Source organism: Physella acuta, unplaced genomic scaffold, assembly GCF_028476545.2.
Source record: "Physella acuta isolate Inbredline_101_S28 unplaced genomic scaffold, ASM2847654v3 ptg000117l, whole genome shotgun sequence".
NCBI lineage: Eukaryota > Metazoa > Mollusca > Gastropoda > Physidae > Physella > Physella acuta.
Genome location: NW_026731637.1, coordinates 1,054,423 through 1,073,152, shown reverse-complemented (window position 1 = coordinate 1,073,152; position 18,730 = coordinate 1,054,423). Strand labels below are relative to the sequence as shown.

At 36.2% G+C, this 18,730-nt stretch overlaps 1 protein-coding gene across 5 annotated transcripts; it reads right to left on the bottom strand.

Annotated features, from left to right (window-relative positions):
* Positions 1 to 8,904: 8,904 nt before the first annotated feature.
* Positions 8,905 to 14,412, bottom strand: LOC131934774 (holocytochrome c-type synthase). Of its 5 annotated transcripts, none has more exons than XM_059290897.1 (6): positions 14,317 to 14,412; positions 11,274 to 11,942; positions 10,751 to 10,898; positions 10,381 to 10,501; positions 10,132 to 10,215; positions 8,905 to 9,650 (listed from the first exon to the last, which is right to left on the bottom strand). In XM_059290897.1, exons 2-6 carry the CDS (start codon positions 11,931 to 11,933, stop codon positions 9,299 to 9,301), a joined length of 1,365 nt encoding a protein of 454 aa, XP_059146880.1. In that variant the 5' UTR covers positions 11,934 to 11,942; positions 14,317 to 14,412; the 3' UTR covers positions 8,905 to 9,298. The 5 variants fall into 5 exon arrangements, with proteins under 5 accessions (XP_059146880.1, XP_059146883.1, XP_059146881.1 ...); XM_059290900.1 differs by having other exon boundaries at positions 14,347 to 14,398; XM_059290898.1 differs by lacking the exon at positions 14,317 to 14,412 and adding an exon at positions 14,083 to 14,148.
* Positions 14,413 to 18,730: the final 4,318 nt, after the last annotated feature.

Sequence of the window (18,730 nt, the reverse complement as noted above, 5' to 3'; positions counted from 1 at the left end):
GCTGCCACTGAAAACATTTGCTTTAAAACACTATCAGTAGGTCGATAACCCCCCCCCCCCTCCCCTCCCCCAACACACACACACCCTCATTTCTCCCAACCCTCCTTTCCCCCAACCCCTACCCTACATTCCCCCCCCCCCCCCATGAAAGGGCGAACGGAAAAAAAGTCACAGGAAAAAAAACACAGAAAAAAAGTCACAGTTTTTGCTAGGAAATAAACCGGGAGTGATCTCCCCTAAACTTTCTCGAATATTCTTATATAAAATAACAGGGGATGGAAACTCGGGCTATAGACATGATTTTTAATCCATTTTAAATACTTAAAGTTTTAAAAATAGAATAAAATCTCGTAGACAAATTAATTGCACACCAAGTGAACGCAAATAAAAAAAAGCGCATAATAGTGCGCAATATTATTAGTACTTTTAAAATTTACATTAGTTTTTTGAGAAATCGGAAGTAGCGTAAATTACTACTTACAGTCAACGGAAATTACTCAAAATTTAACAGAAGGTAGAGAATTAGATCTTTTACTTACATGTGAAATTTCATTTATCTATCTGAAATAGTACTCAAGTTATAGGCTTTTAAAAAATTCAAAGTAGGAAAAGTACCACTTCCGGTTATCGGAAATCGCTCAAAAGTTGATACGGATCTACGATTTTGATAAAATACTTATATATGAAATTTCATCAACCTAGCTGTAACGGTACTCAAGTTATCGTGTTTACACACAGACACACACACGGACAGACACACACACACACAGACATACGGACAAGATTGCAAAATTATGTTTTTCCGTATCAGTGAGGTGTAAAACGTCGAGATTTGTAAAAATCTCGATTTTTTTTTTTGCACGATTACAATACTTTCTCTATACTACGTATATACGAGAAAGTAAAAAAGTCACAGAAAAAGTCACAATGGAAAAATTTTATCGGAAAAAAAGTCACAGAAATAAAATCACAGAACAAAAGTCACAAAATCTTTTTTGAAAATATTTAGAATTATTTTGATCTATTTGTTAAAATGTTGTATGTTTATTGTTGTGGGTTGTATTTTTTGATAGCATAAATTATTTATAGACGTTAAAAGCAGTATGGTTTATAACAAATTGTAAGTAAAAATACTCTAAGATAATTTACAGAACAATCTCAACTTTTGTTACGCATTTAGTTAAATACGCGGTAGAAAAGTTAATTATAAAAGAAATTTAGGTTCATCATTGTGTTTTGCATATGTTTTGCCGTAGGCTATTCTCTGGTCGGCCGCTCCTCAGTAGGCATGGTCCGAACACGTTTTGTGTCATTTACAGCCTTTGAACCTTGTCGGCTTTCTGTTTTGATCCTAAGTTTTGTTAAGTAATGAGCGTGACAAATGTGGGCAGTAAAGGTGGTTGAACTAAGCATAACTATTGTTGCGGTGAGTTGAGGGCAGCAAGTCAGATGAACTTACCATTTCACGGTAAATTAATATTAGTATTTAAAAAAAAAAAAAAAGATGAAAACCGTGGACTTTGGAGCTTTCTATAAAATGCTATTAATATTATGTTTAACATAATTACAATCTACATATTTCGTACTAAATATTTTTAGATGAATTATAAAAATTACTATGTGTATTCAAGCTACACACATTACATAACATTTAATTAATCCTATGTAGTTAGCACTTTCTGAATATTTAATATTTAAAAGTATTAACGAATTCCATGCAAATATATATTTGTGACTTTTTTCCTGTGACTTTTTTTGTTTTTTTTTCCTGTGTTTTTTTTCTGTGACTTTTTTTCCTACAATCCATGAAAGCAGTCTCCAATTAGTTACCTCCCCTAAGTTTAAAATCGTTTCAAACTAAATTATCTGCCCCTAATAGCCGTCACTAAACCCAGCTATCCGATTGTAAACATTTAGCGTGAACCACAGCTCACCAGACCATGTGGGGGTGGGGTGGTAGGTATATGCCTAGAGAGGAAGAGAGGGGGCTGCTTACAGCTTGGTGTTTTCTATGGTCTCCATGAAGATAATTATATATATATATAGATATAAGGAAAGCGCACTATGCACGAGGTTTCCCATTTTGGACATTGCTTTCACAATGTAATGGGGGTTGTTCACAAATGACGGCACGCTAAATTAGCCCATTGTCATCTCCCTCTTCATTGTTCAACGTCAGTATCATTTCTCAATGGCCACTGGCGCTTCAACAACTAGGTCTCTGGCTTCAGCCTGTGCGTGTTAAAATGTTAGGCCTCTTTCCTTCAACTTTCTTCATTGATCTTCTCTACATTTCTTTTAGCCGTTCTTGTTTTCTCTTGCCATCTGGTGTCCATCTGAAAGTAGTCGAAGCGTACCATCTAATTACAAGGCTCAGAGGCGTAGCGAGGGGAGGGGGGCGGGGGTAGCGGACCGCAGCGGGTGACACCATTTAGTGGGGTGATACCAAGGTAAAAAATAGCAAAATATATAGAGAAAAATGATAATTCCACTTAATTAAGTGATTAATTCGAGTGTTAAACAGTGTTTTAAGAGGTACACATCGAAAGTTTTAGGGGGGGGGGGTGCAAATCGAAAGTTTGAGGGGGGTGTGCAAATCGAAAGTTTGAGGGAGGGGGGTGCAAATCGAAAATTGAAAGTTTGTCCCCGGGAAGGGTCGCTACGCCTCTGGGGGGTGACACCATTAAGTGCCGCACCGGGTGACACCCGACCTCGCTACGCCACTGACAAGGCTCAAACATCTCCATCTTCTGTGTCTGATAAACTGTTGATATTTGAACGAGTATTTTTCTTTTTAACTATTTATTTGAGATAGTAATTGGCTAGAAGGTTGTCACTATTAACCATGCACTTGTTCCGAAAAACTTCTGGCTTCTATAGTTTAAACTCAGTCGCTTTATTGGTTTTCCAATATTCCGAACCATACAGGGGGACACTAAAGCACAAAATTTAAATATGCGTATAGTTTGGTTGTTACTAATTGGATTATCTCTCATTATCTCCACACAGTCTTCAGCATACCAAAGAATTAGCCAGCTTTCCCAATTCCACTTTTTATCTCTTTGAAGCAATCGCCATCATCAGTCTGATGCAGAGGCGCAACAAGGGGGGGTACATATGTTCCCGGGCGCCAAAATGGGTTGGAAAAATAATTTGAAAGGTTGAGGGGGTGCAAATTGAAAGTTTTGAGGGGGGGTGCAAATCGAAAAGTTTGTCCCCGGGCGCCGGGAAAGGTCGCTACGCCTCTGGAACAACCTTTCAATTTTCCATTTGCACCCCCCCCCGCTCAAACTTTCAATTTGCACCCCCCCTCTTCCTAAATATTAGTAAAGTTATCCTATAGATACTAGAGTGACCCAATCTTTTCTTTAGAGTTTTTAAATAGTAGTCTATAATTTATTTTCTACTTTTTAGTGCATTAGTACATAAAAGCTTGTTATTAAAACGTTTTTTATGAACTTTTTTACAAGCTTTTATTTAACTCACTTCCTCTGTCTGTCGTCAGTCCAGAGGCGTAGCGAGGAGGGGGGGGGCGGGGCGACGGGACATATGTTTTCGGGCGCCGACTTTAGGAAATGGGTTGAAAAAACAAATTGAAAGTTTGAGAGGGGGGGGGGGGTGCAAATCAAAAGTTCGAGGTGGGTGCAAATCGAAAGTTTGAGGGGGGTGCAAATCGAAAGTTTGTCCCCGGGCGCCGGGAAGGGTCGCTACGCCTCTGCGTGAGTCTGTCTAGATCGAAACGCTGGAGCGAAAATTCGAACACTTCTACTTGGCCAGTGTTTTTCTCCGGGGGGGGGGGCACTTGAAATTTTCGGGGGGGGGGGGGGGCGGTAGACTTTCTTCGGGGGGGGGGAGGCGGACACTGTTAAAAGTATATATTTTCTATATAAATTATATAAATTTCATTTCGTTCGGGGGGGGGGGGGGGCGGTAAAAAATTTTCGGGGGGGGGGGGCTTTGCCCCCCCGAAGAGATGCCTGGAAGAAACTCTGTACTTGGCAGATACGGTTCACAGTTGGCACGTAGGTCAAGACATGAAGACAATGCAATCTGAAATTAAATTTGACTTAATTGGATGCCTTGCCTATTAATTTTTTATGAATTAATTAAAATTTTGACCAAATTTTTTTTTAGTAATGCACTAAAAAGTAGAAAATAAATTTTGGACTACTATTTAAATAACTATAAAGAAAAGCGTGGGTCTCTTCCTAAACAATAGTAAAGGTATCCAATAGATACTAAAGTGAACCACGCTTTTCTTTATAGTTATTTAAATAGTAGTCCCCAGAACGGGGATCCAAAATTAAAAAATATTTACTTTTAGTATAATGTGACAGATATATTATTAAAGTTAGGGATCTGAACCATTACAAATTCTAATACATAACCGTATTGTCTTTTTTCTTTTAATACTAATAGTAATTATAAAAAGTATTTTTCGCCAAAAACAAATTTTCGGCGATTTATAAACTAGCTATTTTGTCAATTGCAAAATATAAATGACTATTCTAAATGAGTTGGATTAGCTAATTACACAATGTGTTTACTTTTTTAATTCATTTTTTAAATTTACAAGTTTAGTTGTCTCCCTTAGGTATCGTTTTTCTTTTTACCTACAGGTTATACAATAATGACAATATTATTAATTGACAATATGTACCTATTTGTAGCCCCGGAAAGAAGGTGTTTTTTTTAATATGGGAACCAATATTGATTTTATCGTAATGGGAGGCGTAGTGAGGGGGGGGGGGGGGGGGGGCGGGGGGGGGGGGGGGGTGACATATGTCCCCGGGCGCCGACCTAATGGGGGGGGCAGAGTTTCTTCCAGGCATCTCTTCGGGGGGGGGGGGGCCGAAATTTTTTTACCGCCCCCCGAACGGAATGAAATTTATATAATTTATATAGAAAATATATATTTTTAACAGTGTCCGCCCCCCTGAAGAAAGTTTACCGCCCCCCCCCCCCCGAAAATTTCAAGTGCCCCCCCCCCCGGAGAAAAAAAGTCTGGAAGAAACACTGGGTGGGGGGTGCCAAAATGGGTTTGAAAAACTAATTGAAAGTTTGAGGGGGGGGGGGGAGGGTGCAAATCTTAAATTTGAGGGGGGGGGAAGGAAATCTTAAGTTTGAGGGGGGGGGGGGGCAAACCGAAAGTTTGTCCCCGGGCGCCGGGAAGGGTCGCAACGCCTTTGATCGTAATTAGTGTGAGTGATTTTTCCTTTACCGAATATCAATACGTATCTATAGGTTTTTATGCAAATTAGAAATAAAAAAAGTTCTGATAAAATTCAGAAAGGAGCCCATTTTTGCACACAAAAAAATTAAACTTAGTTATAAGATTATTATTATGTATTTTCAATAAGTTGAATTTGTTAGTTAAACCATGTTTTTAAAAAAAAACAAGGTAATTAAAAAGTCTAGTGACAATTTTAGCGCAATTTCCTTATGTTATCTAAAAATAGCTCTGTCGTAGCGTAAATCAAGAGCAGGGTTAGTAAAACCATTGGTTAGTTATTAAAACGTTTTTTATTAATTTTTTTCAGTATTTTACATGTTTTATTTACAATAGAGTTACATGACTAAAAACCATTGCGCGCCTACTGAACGTGATGGCGCAGCCATGGAACGCGATGGCGCAGCTATTGAACGTGATGACGCGTGTGGTGTGGTTGGAAAAAATGCCTACTAATTCGGTCCAAATTTTAATTAATTCAAAATTTTTTTTGTGACTGAACGAAAGGATATTTTTGAAAACTTTCTTCGGAAATATTGTTCTAAATTATGGCAGGAATTGATTGGTACATGTTTCAAGTCGCTTAGTGGTCTGGTTGCCGAGATATGGGCCAAAAACTGCATTTTTTCGAGGTTTTTTGGCTTTTCCGGGTAATCCATGAAAGAAACCCGTAATTTTTATGGCCTATGTTCATCCTCGTAACTTGCTTAACATAATTGCTTTTGGAACTAGTCATCGATATTGCTTCGTTGAGGAGGAGATACGACTTAAAGCCCGGACACACATTCATCCATACATTCATCCATCCATCCATTCCCAGAAATGACGAGTTAATAAACGCAATTCTCCAGAATGGAAATTGCGCTAAAAACCATAGCAAATTTATAGGCGTTAATTTAAGATCTTTAAGATCTTTTTAAATGCAAAAAGTCGCTAGGTCGGGTGTCAGCCGGTGCGGCAACTAATCGTGTCACCCCCCCCCCCCCTCCAGCGAAAAAAAATCTATATACAAGCATATAAGTATATATATATATATATATATATATATATATATATATATATATATATATATATATATATATATATATATATGTATACACCCCCACCACAGATGAGGATTGACGTGTCAGTTATTACTATTCTCAAGAAAACATTTTTTTCAGGCTAAATTTTTCAACGTTTATAAGGTTTCACACCCCTTCTCCACTTGATGATAGGTTTAAACTGTGCACAGATAATACAAACGATGTTCATCTATAGTCGTTTATAAAAATAGCTGGATGTAGTATAGCTTTCTCCCCCCCCCCCCCCCTTGTCGGGATTTGTCAGTTTAGCACTGAATGAAAAGACTTTAACTCTAACTAACCCCCCCCCCACGACGCCTCTGCTCTGATCTACAGAAATCATCTGGCCCCAGAGGCGTAGCGAGGGGGGGGGGGGGGCACGGACATATGTCGTTGGAAAAATAAATTGAAATCTTGAGGGGGGGGGTGCAAATCGAAAGTTTGTCCCTGGGCGCCGGGAAGGGTCGCTACGCCTCCGTCTGGCCCTTAGCCGAGAGAGACCACCAGACAGCACCTACGTATAGTGGACACTGACTTTCACAAAATGACAGTTTTTTTGTCAGATTTTGTTTGGATTGGTCTCGACTCGGGTAAAATTTTAACCCATACTTCAAGTTGTAGTTCTACTTACTTAGGTCAGCGGCAACACTATAGTAGTATCATTTAAGTAGTGCCTCTTTCCAACTTTCTTGATGTGCAAGAACTAGTCAGTGCATCACGCTTGCAGACTGATGCCACTGAATAAGTGTACACCTTAGCCTACAGCAGGGGTCGGCAACCTTTTGAAGCAGAAGAGCCAAAAGTTACAATTTTCAAAACTTCCCTGGTTTTAAAGAGCCACTAACATTTTTTTTATTTCAAATATTTAATTTTTTTATTAAGATTATTAGTATTTATTCAAGGAGCTGGAGAGCCGCATCTTGATATCAAAAGAGCCGCATGCGGCTCGCGAGCCGCAGGTTGCCGACCCCTGGCCTACAGGCATTGTTTAAATTAAGCAGACATCTTTTCAAGATTATTTGTTACTAGGCATGCTGCCCAGCTTCGCTTAGGCTTTCGAAAACATTGAGAATTTGAATGCTTAATTAATTCGCCCGAGGGTCGGTCTACGACCTCAGGAGTTATGAAGAGGTTCCTCCGTGGACATTTTTTTTCGATTTATAGCTCATATAAGGCGCCGGTCAGTCGAGGTCAGTTTTGACCCCATCATCGTAGACTTTTCGGCCAACCGGCCCCCGTGTTCTGTCGCCCCAAGGCAAGATCCTGCCAAATTTGAAGCGCCTGCGGCGCCGGGAAGTGCCCTATCGGGCACCCGACAACTTTGCTTTATATATTATAGAGATTAGCAAATTGCATAGATAAACAAAGATTTCAATAAAGTAATTAAGGCCTGAAATACTTTAGTATAGAAATGTATTATTTGAATAGATGAATCTAGAATATCTAGATCTAGAATCCAAACAAATAAAATAAATTTTATGAGTTTAGGCCGGAAAAATTGTATTGTATACATTTCATAGTGTACGTAGATCTAAATCAAATTTGAATGAAATAGTTCATTTCTTTTCATTCTAAACACGGCAGATGACGTCATTAGTTAATGTATAAGCAATAGTGACGTCACAGTTTTATGCGTTCTTTTTCACATGTATTAATGCTTTTCCGGTTGCATAAATAATACTGTTTCTCTACATTCGAATACGCCTTTATTTTTTATTTTTCTTCTTTAAATAAAATTGTGGTTATACATTTAAAACATCTAACATATTATTTTCAACAAAAGTCCGCAAAAAGTTCTCGATATATCGCTGCCGATTCTGACGTGATGTCCGGCGAAAATTTTTTGCGGACAGACAGAGAGAGAGAGAGAGAGATGTGCGAACGTGGGGATTTATATATTAGGATACTTGTAGGAGTAGTATGGCATGAATATGCACTTACATTACTTACAGTAATTTGTGAACATCATTAATGGATATGTGCAGTTAATTTGAATTGGGGCAACATTGTTGGGGTGCATGTTTACTGCCCTGAATCACCAACAAAAAAATTATACTTAAAATAACTTGGTCATTGAGTACTGGGATTTTGTACTACCAAATTATTTAACTGATTACTGCAAAATTCACTGATGGAGCAGAAGTGTGTTGTGTGCATAATCCTTTTAAGTACATATTAAAGCAGTCAACTGTACAGTTTAAGAAGTGTGTAAATTGGTGGTCTTAGTTTAATCTTATTGAAAGTAATCACCAGTCAATCGAATGAATGGGAATGAAAAATTGAAAGCATCAAAAAAATGTAACACAAAAACATATTTTGTACCATAATGCAACTGTAATCTCATATTACTAAACTTAAAATATCTGCATTTTTTGAAGATTGTTAAGAATGTTTTAAAAATGAAGGTAACCTTTCAACACATTTAACATTTCTTAATTAAGGCTTTTAAGAAATGACAGTCTTGCTAATTCACCAGAAATATTTTGCAAAGTATTGATCATAACTTTTAAAGAAAGTTCATGGTAAACAGTGTATATATCTATATCTGATAGAAAAATGTCCAAAGTGTACAACAAGAATATTAAAAGTGAGAACATGGTGATTTTAAAAGGTTTTTGAAGTTTATTCTTGTTTTTAAAAAATAACTAACATCGTAGATCAGGTACATGTGTTGATAAATAGACCAAGATCATATCACAAACTGACCTCATATTTTTTGTATTTACAAACTATTGGAAAAAGGTATCTGGAAAACATTACATGATCGTTTCCTAAATAAAAAATAAAGTGTAAACAAATTTCAGCAATTTATAAAATTTTACAAAGGCATTTAAAGTGAAAACTGAAAAAAAAAAAAATTTAATTTAGTAGCATTGACAAAATCAAATTATTTTTTAGACTTAGTAGTAGAGAAGAGGATAAAACTGCTTTTATGTTTTATTTATTCTAGATTTTGACTGTAATTTCAAGGCCTTTCTAAGTCTCTCTAATTATCCCACACATCTCAGCTGACAGAATTTTTTTTGTCTTCCTCCTTTTGAATATCGCTGAGACCACGTGACATATTCCGAGAGCTTTTAGCATCCTTGGTAGCTGCATCAGGGCCGGCAGAGGCATTACAAGGCTTGGTATTAGATACAGGTGCAGGGGTTTCTTCCTTTGAGGTCCAGCGCCAGAAAGCAACTTTCATTCTATCTTTAAAAGCTTCAAAGGAGTCTAAAGCTGGCCTGACATCCAGTAGTGCAAATTCAAAGTCCTTGTTTACCTTACCTCCATCATAATAGTCAATGACATAGCGTACTTCTTTGCCATTGCGATCCACTATCCAGTCATGACGATCAAAGGGCAACTCATATCTGCAATGGAAGTTAGAATAATATACATGATTGTTATCTAAATTAAAAAGCAAGGTATATTTAGACCATAATGGAAATAGGCAACATAAAGAGAGAAGTTTACAAAAATAATAAGCAATTGGCTGCTGAACACATTTTATAGAACAAAACTTAATCATTATGTCTCAAGAAAGTTTATTATAAAAAGTGATTTTTCTCTCTACTTTTTAGTACTTATGGATTGTAAAAACACTATTCTGAACGTTCTTAACTATGTTGATGAATATTAGAAAACTAATAAGCAGATTGTGATATTTCTACTATAAAAATAGTATTGGCTATAAAAAAATTTTAAACAACTTTTGCGAAGTCGAGAATGATCACTACAACCTAGTTGTTTCCAATATTTATATATACTTAACTTATGACTAATTTAAAATGTAATTATTAGATTAGAATTATACTTTATTGCATTGTGTAACCACTGCATAATGATACTCACCCCATCCATGACCTAATCCTAGCCCTAGGTGAATACTTTGTAGCATTTCCAGCAAATCTCTTCAATTTTGGGTTCATGCATTCACTTAAAGGAAAAAAAAATATTGCTTTACATCTTTTTTACATTCTACAATGCAACACAAATGCTTAGATGATTTACAGCACATTAAAGACAATAGAAATAGCACTTAAATTTATACATTATATTATTTAATATCAATTGATCTCAAAATAAAAAAAGAACCATTACTCTGCATGAAGGGCTTCCCACTTGAGAACTTCTTGCCAGGCAAGTTCATTGTTAGCATTATGGATATTAATAATGTTATCCATATCTTTAGGAGAAAGATCATCTTCTTTCCACCGCCAGCCTATTTACAATTACAAACAGCAATATTAATATTGTCATAGAAAAATAACATTTCTTAATTATAAGATTCTTATGACACTTTAAATCAACACATAATAACATTTTTCCAATTTTAAAATTAATATGTAAATCAGTAAAAAAAAAAAAAGTTGTTTTGAGATGTAATATTTAAATAAACAGAAGTAACATAGATAAATGAGAATAATCAGATAAATAATAGTTTTTTAAAAGTTTTAACAAAATGGAAGACCTTTTCTGAGCATTGCATTCCAAAACATTTGTGGGGATGGATATACCCAATTTTCTTCAGTTCCAGCTTTAGGGATGGAAGATAATATTCTTTCTGTTGGTAAAGGGAATGGTTGATCTGGAGCAGGAAGCTGGTTTGGTGCAAGCATCTGAAAATATTTCCTTAAAATGTTACTAACTTTCAATAAGCATGATATTTTTAAACTTGATAAAACAATTACTTTCAACTCATGAAGTTAATTTTATGTTCATCTTAAACAAAATAGACATTAGCTAGTTATTTTTAGAACAGATTGCTTTTTAGTTTAGACTGTTAGTCAATGCTGACTAATTTATCAACATGGTAAATAGTGTTTAAAGAATTTTAGATAAGTTAATTAAAATTTAAAAAAAAATTCTAATTCTAGATTACTTTTAGTTTTTTTTCACACATTGCCACAGGTGAGTTATTACATGTGAGTCAAGTATTTTTTTTTAAGTTAACAGTTTCCCTGTATACAAGTAACATTAAGTTATAGGCATACCATATTATCTTTATTGAATTCTGGTGGCTTTGCTTCGTCTTGATCTTTTTTTGAGAATTGTTTGGAATTACTCATTGGACACTCAGAAGGCAGTGAACTATAATCAAAATCTTGCTTAAATACAGAGGAAGAGGACTCTGGCTTTTTCATAGGAGCAGATGGTTTCTCAAATGAAGGCATGCTTTTGTTCTTCTGTTCAACAGCTGTATCATTAAAGATAAATTGTGAATTTTTAGTTGTTGCACGTAATGGACAGTCACTGGGCACAGTGCCTGCCAAAGGTGTGACCTGCTCACGAGTAGACTGTACTTCAGCAGATGCTTTAACTGTACTACTTCTACCTTCTTCTTTGTTCAGAAAAGAGTCAACAGCAAGTAATGAATTGCTCTTATCTTTGTTGAAGTTTTCACTATCATCGACCATGCGAAGTTTGCCAGCAATACCTTTTCCATCTCCTATCTGGTGAGTAGGACATTTATTTGAAATACTAAGTGTATCACCTCCAGGCATTAGTTTAATTCCTTCATCAGTTACTCGTTTGGATACCTCACGATTAACTTCCAGATGCATTGGAGTTTCAAGATGAACAGCGGTTGGTTTATTACTTTTATCATCTTCAAAAAATGTTGTAGCTACATTTATAGATGTGTAGGCTCCCATTTCTGGTCCCTAAAAATAGAAATAGGCAATACAAATGTAATCAGTCATGATTTAATTGGTAACCAGTAATTTTGGGACTTAAAATACTGCGATTGGATTGTAGAGCTTATGACACTCAGCAAACCTCAAAAATGCCAAATTGGATCTTAGGGTTGAGACTTTTGGGTGTCTTGTCTCTGAATCCACCCAGCTCACATTAGAGAAACTAAGGCGGTCGTGCAGAGTGTTGGCTACACTATCCCGCTGTATGCTGAAGTCTACTTCATCTGCACTGTTTGTCTTGGGCACGAACAGAAAAAAGATGACAAGGCTGTGTCAGCTATTTTTGATACATTAATCACTGTCAGGCTTTTTCAAGGCCATTTTTAAATTTTAAGTGTTGTTTTTTAAATTAAAAAAATGAGAACCTGATTTAAAAGAAATTGCAGCTAGCATTGCTCCCTTATAATGAAATATTGATAAAAAACTGTATTGCTATGACATTTAAAAAAATTAAAACTGTGATTTCCGCTACTTAACTATGGGTATATTTCATAAGCCTAAAATTTAAAAGAAATCATTTTTGTAATTCCAAGTGATCCCTTACCAACTTTTCTAGTTTAAGTACTTGATTGCCTAGCTTAACTAAGTTAGTACACAATCCTGGACGTTAATAAAGGCAACCTACTCATTGCTTATTAAATTATTATGGAGCTAAAAAAAGCCTGTGTTAGCCCACCTGCAAAAACAAACCCGATAGTGTCACAACTTAATCAAGTGAGTTATGCACCCTTACTTTTCATGCCAATTGAAGTTTACTATGGTAGTGGCATCATACTTGCACAAATAATCTTCAAAACTAAAACCCAAACCTATTATTTTAAAAAATAGTATGCACTTACATATATTTGAATGTTTGAATAAAAAAAAACACCCTGGTGACCACTTAGGGGAACAAAGTAATGGAGTTTTTAAGCATTAAAAACTGAAAGAGGGGCTTAAGACTGAGAGCAAATGCTACTTATTAACTAGCGTAATATTAATTAATTTATTAGCCTATTTTAAAATTTAATATTAGGCTTAAATCAGCAGATTTAAAACTTAAATTAATAAATACGAGCCGACCCGCGGCGTATCATACGCCTCTATTTAGTTGATTTATTTTCCACTTTTCAGTAATTCATAATTTGTGAATTCGACAGTACCAATGCTGCCACTGAAAATATTTGCTTTAAAACACTAACCCCCCTCCTTTCCCCTAACCCCGACCCTACCCCCCCCCCCCCCCCCCCCCCGTTAAAGCAGCCTCCTTTTAGTTACCTCCAGTAAGTTTAAAATCGGTTCAAACTAAATTATCTGCCCCTAGCCTAATAGCCGTCACTAAACCTTCTCTACGATTTGTAAACATTAACGTGACCACAGCTCACCAGACAATGTGGGGGTAGGGTGGGGGTGATAGTGACAGTGATAGAGAGAAAGAGAGGGGACTGCAAGGAGGCGCTTGCAGCTTGTTTTCTAACGGCTCCCAGAAGAGAATTATATATATAGATGATAAGCCTAACATTGAAATGCCTTAAACGTAGGCCTATAGTAAATAGTATAGGCCCAATTTTATTATTTTTTATAATTAGGGCCTACTACTAATTAGGCTAGGCCTTTATTAAACTATTTTAAGTTTATAATTATTAGGGCCCTAAGTAATTAAATAATAAATAAATTTTAAAATTAGGCCTAAAAAAAACAATTTAAAATTTAAAAGTTTGTTAGTTTAGTTAATAGTTAGCAGTTAGAGTACTGTTAGACTAGAGAGAGAGTTAGAAAGTGATAGTTATAGGAGTTATACTTATACTACTTATAGCCACTTATATTATTATTAGGCATTAGGCCTTAGGCCCTATATAGTATATACTGGGCCTATACTATATAATCTTTAGCCAGGCTATAGGCAGTATACTGAGTATAGATAGGCCCTACACATAAATGATAAGTCACATAGACATTGACATAGGCCTAACATTTTAATTTTATTTTAACATCAAGTTTAACTTTTTTTATAAAGCCTTACAAGCAGTTATGGTAACATAAATATAAATCTAACTAATACTAATGTCTTCTATCTGTAAGGAATGACTTTGTCCTCTAGATTCCATAACCTATTAACCTTCCTTACATAAATTTTCTTTCAAACACAGCTGAACACTTGGCCTTCGTAACACTCAACTGTGCATTTTAGACTGTTAGAACTGCTAAGACACGTTCCGTTTATTCTCGAGTCTTGCTAGACTAACGTCGCATAATATATTCACTATACAATTTACAGAAATTTTAAATAAAATTTAACTGAAAAGTATAGATAATACACATTTGAAAACTCTGTTAATAATTTTTGTTTAATTTGCCTTACCTATTTAATTTATATTTGTTGTTAACTTACGATCAGAAGTGTAGGTTAACAATCAGAGCTGCCAGGTCAAGTGTTGCCAGACAACCTACAAAAACCTTGCCAAAAACCTTGTAAAACTATTAATTTTGGCTCGTTTGCCAAAAATCCCACCCGACATTCCATCAATTTGTTGATAAGGGCTAAATATATTTTGGGTAAAATTTTGACTTGGTAAAAGTATAGCCTCAAGATCAGATCATTCTCAAGTCTGATTCATTCAGTGTTTCTTCCAGACTTTTTCTCTGGGGCGCACTTAATATTTTCGGGGAGCGGGGTAGACACTGGCAAAAGTATGTTTTCTATATAAATTCCATTTCGTTCGGGGGGGGGGGGGGGGGGGGGAGGGCGGTAGACTTTTTTCGAAGAGATGCCTGGAAGAAACTCTGGACTCATTTGATTTGCGATCGGATTTTGCCAGTGAGGACGATAGATCTAGTTGCCGCGGCCGATAACAGTTCAGATACCACAGCGCAAAATCGATTCTAGATCTAGTAAATGAAGTGCACCAGAGTTAACACTTAATATCTTGACTTTGACTTAGTCATCTTGGATCCTTGTGGACCATATGGCCTCCACCATATCCTTCCATTTAGTCCGATACCCGGCAATTAATTTTGCAGTTTCTCAAAACATCCATATCTATCTCGTATATATTTCGTCCATATAAATCTCAATCCCCTTCAACACTAATAATTAAGAACGAAGAAGAAGAAAGAAGAAAACATCCATGTTGGCTTCAGTTCTCTGAGAAGACTTCGCCTCCTGGTCTGTCTTGGGCGCCCTCTCTTCCGCTTTCCATGGGGTTTTCCATTCAAGCGCCTCATGTGTCATATTTACTCGTAACATCGATATCTTGGTATTTCTATATCATGGAACCCTTGGCATCACGACATACATACGAATGAATCGTGCCAAAGTTACCTATACATGCGCCCGTCGATAGTGTCTATACGTTATATGACTAACATTCTTTATATTTCTATATCGTGGCCCAGAATCCGACTTATGACAGTCGTGCTTGTACGCCCTGTTTATTCTCTCCTAACATTTTAATTTCTTAAAACTAACTATGTCAAGCAAAAAAAAAAAAAAAAGAAAAAAAAAAAGGTCGGACGAATATGGACACTTTGGATTCACATGTACAACAGAACTTGATGGGAGTAAGCGTCCCAACTGCAAGATTTGCAATGCCAATGTGAGCAATTCTATTCTAGCACTGGCAAAACTAAGATACCTTTTCCTTAAGCTGTATGGAGTGGAAAATAGAAGAACACAACGCTAGCTGATATTCAACGTGAAGTCGCCAGAGTTTCTTCCAGGCATCTCTTCGGCCATTTCTGAACTGGTGCCTGAAAGATGTGACACTGATTTACAGTACTCATTCATTATTATATTTTAGTTTTTGTGTGAAAATAATATTTTGATGGTTTTGTTCTTTGAACACTGCGGTGTTGACGCACAGTTAACTTTGGTGCACTAATAAAATATATACCTATGTTTCGAATTTTAAAAAAAACCATCATATTTTATTTTTTAAGAACCACTGCTCTAGCTTGACCGCTTACATTTTTTTACCTTTGACGTAAATGTTTATACAACTAATATTTATTTTTTAAAATAAATTCATGGTTTCGCCTATAGACGACCCCCCCCCCCCCCCACACATAACTGCTACAGACTATCTGAAAATACTACCTAATATACACTATATACCTGGTGCCCTGTCAAAACGACCTGGGACAAATCGGCCCCGTCAAAACGGCCCCGTTAATATGACCCCGTCAAATCGACTCCCGACAAACCGACCCCGTCAAAATAGCCCCGTCAAAAGGGCCCCGACTTATTGGCTCCCGTCAAATGGGCTCCCGTCATATTGACTTGCGACATATAGGCTCCCGACAAATGGGCTCCCGACATTTAGGCTCCCGACAAATGGACTCCCGACATATTAACCCCTGACAAATAGGCTCAGGACATATTGGCTCCCGACAAAGCGGCTCCCGACATATTGGCTCCGGACATAAGGACTAAAGACAAATGGGCTCCCGACAAATGGGCTCACGACATATTGGCTACCGACAAATAGGCTCCCGACATATTGGCTCCAGGCAATTGGGCTCCCGACATATTGGCTTTTGACAAAATGATTCCCGACATATTGGCTCCAGACCAATGAATGACCATTATTGGCATAAAAGTAACCATTTTGTCCTACCTCCAATACCACTATAAATTCTTTTGAATGCCCGAACGAAATTGTTTTTCATGAACCAACATTAATTCACAAACAAATCGAGCCCTTAACAGCTAAATTCCACCAATTCTAAAGTTTTGATAATGTTTAATTTACAACAGAAAATCTGTTGTAAATGTATGATATACATAATGTTTACATGATAACAGCATCTTGTTTTGATAACCTACTAGCATACTGCAGGTAGGAAGGTATAGCGTGGACCCTTCTCCCCACACACTGAGTTGGAACAGCCCATCGACTCAATTATGGATGTCATAGATAGATGACCCTTAAATTAAAACATACTATATTTTATAATAGATAAACAAATATAAAAATAAGGCCTGCCGAACAAGAGATGCATACGTTGTATTCAGTGGCGGAACTAGAAAAAATGGGCCACCCCGCAAAAATATTTTTATCTATATCTATATCTATATCTATATCTATATCTATATCTATATCTACATCTACATCTGCATCTGCATCTGCATCTGCATCTGCATCTGCATCTGCATCTGCATCTGCATCTGCATCTGCATCTGCATCTGCATCTGCATCTGTATCTGTATCTGTATCTGTATCTGTATCTGTATCTGTATCTGTATCTGTATCTATATCTATATCTATATCTATATCTATATCTATCTCTCTCTCTCTCTCTCTCTCTCTCTCTCTCTCTCTCTCTATATATATATATATATATATATATATATATATATATATTTAATATACACACACAATAAGAACATAGGATTCTCACTGCTGGCCTGTTCGGGTTTTGAAAAAATAATTGTTTTTTTTTCAATTTAAGCAAATTACAACATGTCATGTGTGTAAGTACAATAGTCTGTTTTGAATATATAGTTTATTTTTCTCTGCTATCAGATCTCTTGATCTCTAGTCGGTCAAAAGTATATAAAACATGAAAGCTTTGTATAAGATATGGTGTCTCGTTTTATGTTTATTTTTATGTGTTTTTTTTTTTTGCTTTTATATTATTAATTTTAAATGCATTTCCTTTTTGTACAATGTCATTCTTTAGTAAGTACTTTATAAAAAATAATTATCAAGAGAAGTAATTACTTTTTAATTTGTTTAGTGCAAATCTATTTAAAGGAGCTTATGGGCACACCTATTTGACTATTTTAAAAAGGGAAATAAGTCATGGAAGTGGTTTGAACGCTTACTTATCTTTGATAAGTTTGATTGTAGGAGAAAGAGGACTCAAAAGGAATAATAATCATTAAAAAAGTTTTAAAAAACCCACGTTTTCTGATTGAACTAAAAAGTAGAAAATAAATACTATACATCACAATAATGCAAGCGATCACTCTACTATAAGCGATGAAAAACGTGGGGCGCCGAAGTAAAAGTTATATTACTATTGATTAGATAATACTATTGACTTTTATTAGGGAGCTTGTAGAGAGTCAACAGTATTAGAAACTGTTAGAAAATCACGGCGCTCCACGTTTTTGATAGCTTATAGTAGAGTGATCGCTTGCATTATTGTGATGTATAGTATTTATTTTCTACTTTTTAGTTCAATCAGAAAACGTGGGTTTTTTAAAACTTTTTTCATGATTATTATTTTCTACTTTTTAGTGTTTGTCTGTTTGTTTGCATGTAAATCTTGCTATCGATTTTATCTTTTCACTTTTTTTTTGGGTAAACGAAGACAACTCGTAAAAAGACAACTCGTAAAAAGACAACTCGTAAAAAACACGTTGTGTGAATACGTTACTGACTAGAACAAATAGATTTGAACCCGTGTCGAGTGGGATAGCAATCGTGTGCCCAACCACTCGACCATATCGTCTCCCCCATACTGGCCACCAGTTGTTACGTTATGGTTGTTTGTACACAAACACAGCGTGACAACTACTCAGTAAGCAAAAAGAGGGGGAGTGCCGAACCTTGTTTTCATCAAATTACAATTACTGGGTAATGTCCCTTTCCCCCCACGTTTTTTGGTACAATTATATAGCGGTCTAAAATGATCAATAAAATGTTTCCATGGATTAATTTAGTAATAAAAACAATAGAATATTCAATTGTCATCCAAAACAAAGCTTCCCTGAAAATTTCAGCGCGCTAGCTAACTGGGAAGTGCCAGAAATTTCGATCGCAAGATTG

What these genes read in the sequence shown, in the direction of transcription:
- LOC131934774 (XM_059290897.1), bottom strand. Translation starts at nt 11,933, where the DNA reads ATGGGAGCCTACACATCTATAAATGTAGCTACAACATTTTTTGAAGAT. An exon ending in AATTCAATAAAGATAATATG is followed by an intron (nt 10,899 to 11,273) that starts GTATGCCTATAA and finishes AAATATTTTCAG; the next exon opens with ATGCTTGCACCAAACCAGCT. An exon ending in TGGGAAGCCCTTCATGCAGA is followed by an intron (nt 10,216 to 10,380) that starts GTAATGGTTCTT and finishes TTTTCCTTTAAG; the next exon opens with TGAATGCATGAACCCAAAAT.